We start from the raw sequence: 3,939 nt of genomic DNA on the forward strand, positions 1-3,939 counted from the left end.
CTAGTTTATGTGCCAATGTGCTATACTGTAATGGAGAGATAATAAATGTTGATAGATACAAGTATTTTCAACTATTATAATTTCTTCTTTCAAGAGTTCTCGTCTAACATAAAAAAAAAGGAGTTAGCGGGTTACTCACTAAAACGTTTTGTATAAAAATTTTATAACAAATTTACAAGTAAAAATAATTAAAATATGAGGTAATCGACTTACAGAAAGAATACAATTTACATAAGAAATATATTATCGTCCGCAGCCATTATCTGATTAGCGTCAGACATCCTGTTAATCGCAGCGGTAATCTCACCCGACGTAAACTCTTTCGACTGTTCGCTGTTGATATATTCGCGTACTCTCGACAACGGAAGCGATTGCGCCCGTTGCTGTTGGAACAACTTGTGAAGAAGCGTTCTAAATAATTTCAATCTGAAATCATGGAACATGTATACATATAACTATGTCCTTACATATGGGTGTCACGCACAATTTCGATAAGTACCTTTCCTCGGTGATAGTTGCAGGAGCTTCTGGTATAACAGTTGGAGCAGAATCTTGTGCCGATTGCACAGACTGACTTTGCGAAGTTGACGTAGTCGCTACTTGCGATCTAGTGACCCTCGTTACAGCTTCATCAATGTGACTATCGTCATCGCTATCAAAGTCATAAGGATCTTCAGATTTCATGCTTTGCTTACGTATCTTCTTTTTGTCGTGCGATTCATCGCCACTCGAACTACCTTCGGTATCGCGCCGTCTTCGTTTTTTCTTTTCTTTCTCTAGCACGCGCTTGAAGTAGGCGAACTCCACCAATTCTATCGCCGCGTAAGCATCTTCAGCGGTTACGTTCTTCGACAAACGAGCTTTCGCGTGCGCCGTAGACAATCGAATCAACGTTTCCAAGGTACGAGCTGTTATAGGCGTAGTCCTTGCTACATCGGAATCCACCGACTCTTCTGATCGTAGTTTCGAATATTCGGCAGCGATTACCTCGCTAGCCTCTTCCGTGAGTTTTGGTTTCATACAACGAGCTATGTGGATATATTTTCTCATAAAATTTATAGTGAGAATTTGGTCGCTCTTAGTACGCAATCGTCCATGTAACAACGGATCGTATTTTTGATATACTTGAACTTCCGTGTCGTCGACATGAATTTGATCGGGATTTTTTGTAGTTAATACATCTATTTTACTACCAAAAGGTAACGCTTCTCCATCCTGTTCATTCGAGCTCCTGTACCTGTGCATTCTTACAACATGATCGCTGATTATTTGATCTTGTTCGTAGTCTACTATGTCCAGCATGACGAATAACAGATCGAAACGTGAAAGCAACGAATCTTGAAGACCAATATTTTCCATGGGCGTTTTATATTGATCGTACTGCAAGTAGATGCATACATATTAAATAATAAGAGCGTCTTAATTTTAAAGTCAAGCAATTAATTTCAGAGGAATAAATCTCACTCTTCCGTAAACTGGATTCGCAGCTGCCAATACTGAGCATCGTGCGTTTAAACTCGCGTGTATCCCAGCTTTGGCGATCGTTACTTTTCCTTGTTCCATTACTTCGTGTATAGCTGTTCGATCGATGTCGGACATTTTATCGAATTCATCTATACAAATGATTCCTCGATCTGCCAATACCATAGCACCAGCTTCGAGTCTGCGCTCGCCTGTTTCGGTATCTATCGTAACAGCAGCTGTTAATCCTACACCAGAAGATCCTCTACCAGTGGTTGGTATCGCTCTCGGGGCAGAGCACAGAACGTAACGCAGAAGTTGCGATTTTGCAACAGATGGATCACCGATAAGCATAACGTTAACATCTCTGTAATCATTATTAGTTATAATTTCGTTTCCTCGTTAAAAGATGCTTTTGTAACGTATATATAATCAAAGAATGTTTACCCTCTCAATCGTGTACCGTTAGGTAATAATTTCTCGACACCGCCGAGCAGTAAACACAATATCGCCTTCTTTACATAATCGTGCCCGTAAATAGAAGGTGCTAGCGATTTACTGAGCAACTCAAAAATATTATTACATGGATTAGTTTTGGCAAGTTTTTTACACATAGCTACATCATCATGAGAAATAGATAGATTAGCGTCTTTGCTCAATTGCATGATATTATTAGCAATTAAAATTGTTCTATAAAAAAATATATTCTTTACGTTTAAGTAGTTCTAGATAAACTTGTATTCTTTGATCAACAAACCTGAAGGTGCCTGTTGTATATCCTCCTTGTTTACCAGGCAAACATCTAAAACTTCCAACAATTTGAACCCTGTCTCCTGGTTTGCAAAGGTCCACTAAATCGTTATCGCAAATGACGTCAACGCTGCGCGGTAACTGACCGGTAGGTGCTTTTTCCGGCATTTCTTGTATAGTTAGTGTTTGATGGTCTTTGTAGGTAGACAGACCAAACTCTGTTTCCAAAGTGTTACCATCTTCATCCTACATATTAAATAATACATTATAATATACCGTATATCGTTTATTCTTAAATAATATCAATGCAATAGTTACCATTGTTGGGTATACAGCTGATTGTGGAAATGCATCAAACGAAGTTAGATCAGTGTAAGCTCTTTCCATTACTGTTTTTGTGGCGCTACAATAATGAACGCTTCTTACAACCTTTGGCCGTACCAAAGAGCCTGTAGATGTTTACATTATATATTAAACTTGACTCAACTAAAGTAAAATGCAAAATTCATATATGTAACTATATGTACATTTTGTAGCAATTCCTTCCACACAGACCAAGTTACTCAAGTAACGCGAGGTAAGAGTTCTTGGTGTGACATGTTTATTTCCAAAACTTCCTTCAAATCCTATAAAAAAATCTATACTTCCTTTTGCATAATCCGTGTCAATGCTCCCAATAAATTGCTTTAATGCAAGTTCAAAGGCATGGTGCTCTTCAAAAGCATTGTTCAATAGACTAGAGCAAATATTAGTTCTTGAAATATATTTTCGAAAACAGGATACTACAATGCATAAGACGTTCCATCATACACACCTTGTTGCCCTGGTGGGATTTTTTCTTCTTAAATCATTGATGTTTACGTACAGTCTGTGTTTGTTATCATCAATCATATTCTTAACGAGAGTAGTATAAATGCCTTGATCCTCCTAAGAAACAATCATAAATAAACAATAATCCTACAACAAATAGCGAATACTTTTTAACTCACCATATCATCCAGAAAATCCAAATATTCCCGTTGTATCTCCTCGAATCTCTGATCTCTATCCATAGAATCCATTTTGTTCTCGTTTAAACTATTTATTCTAACGTAAAATAAATAACACTAACGATTTAATAACTACAAATAAATATAAATAAACCAGTAAAGGATCGGCGTCCCGTGCAATAATTTGCGCGGGAATAACGTGGGAAACCTAAATCTAACCGACCATTCGAGATTCGATATATTGTAAGACATCAAAATCTTCGATAATTCCATACAAGTTTAGCTGAATTCCGTAAGGTGGCATCAGAGGTCATTTCCTCTGGTAATTAATTATAAAAACACAATTAATACTATATTTAGAACATAATTTCTTCAATAAACAATCTTTGGGTCCTTTTTACACCGAGGAAAATTAATTACAAATTGCTGATCTCAAGTAGAAACATAAAAATTCGTAACATGACAGAATTTAAATCTGGCGCGAAAATTTGAAATCTGACAGTTACTTTCCATTCTGTTGATAACCAGATTTGTTTATATTATTTATACTTTGTTAATCATTTCGTGACTGAAACTACGTTTCGAATGAAAATCCAGTTTGTCATGATTAACAATCGAGTAAAATGAACAGAAGTAGAGACAAGTAAAAGGAGTAGGATGATTCTGGAATACGTAAGAGATTCATTAAAATGTCAAAGTCTTTGTATTTTTCATCTGCAATTGCAGCGTGGAAGTATAA

General features: G+C 36.6%; 1 protein-coding gene across 2 annotated transcripts; it reads right to left on the reverse strand.

Moving 5' to 3' along the window:
* Positions 1-62: 62 nt before the first annotated feature.
* Positions 63-3,432, reverse strand: LOC128873011 (DNA replication licensing factor Mcm3). Of its 2 annotated transcripts, XM_054116282.1 has the most exons (10): positions 3,201-3,432; positions 3,026-3,138; positions 2,739-2,947; positions 2,530-2,660; positions 2,219-2,457; positions 1,909-2,151; positions 1,465-1,828; positions 500-1,380; positions 214-426; positions 63-103 (listed from the first exon to the last, which is right to left on the reverse strand). In XM_054116282.1, exons 1-9 carry the CDS (start codon positions 3,270-3,272, stop codon positions 228-230), a joined length of 2,451 nt encoding a protein of 816 aa, XP_053972257.1. In that variant the 5' UTR covers positions 3,273-3,432; the 3' UTR covers positions 63-103; positions 214-227. The 2 variants fall into 2 exon arrangements, with proteins under 2 accessions (XP_053972257.1, XP_053972256.1); XM_054116281.1 differs by having other exon boundaries at positions 63-426.
* Positions 3,433-3,939: the final 507 nt, after the last annotated feature.

The sequence above is a fragment of the Hylaeus volcanicus genome, chromosome 2, assembly GCF_026283585.1.
Source record: "Hylaeus volcanicus isolate JK05 chromosome 2, UHH_iyHylVolc1.0_haploid, whole genome shotgun sequence".
Lineage (NCBI taxonomy): Eukaryota > Metazoa > Arthropoda > Insecta > Hymenoptera > Colletidae > Hylaeus > Hylaeus volcanicus.

What these genes read in the sequence shown, in the direction of transcription:
- LOC128873011 (XM_054116282.1), bottom strand. Translation starts at nt 3,272, where the DNA reads ATGGATTCTATGGATAGAGATCAGAGATTCGAGGAGATACAACGGGAA. An exon ending in TGGATTTTCTGGATGATATG is followed by an intron (nt 3,139 to 3,200) that starts GTGAGTTAAAAA and finishes ATTGTTTCTTAG; the next exon opens with GAGGATCAAGGCATTTATAC. An exon ending in TATACAACAGGCACCTTCAG is followed by an intron (nt 2,152 to 2,218) that starts GTTTGTTGATCA and finishes ATTTTTTTATAG; the next exon opens with AACAATTTTAATTGCTAATA.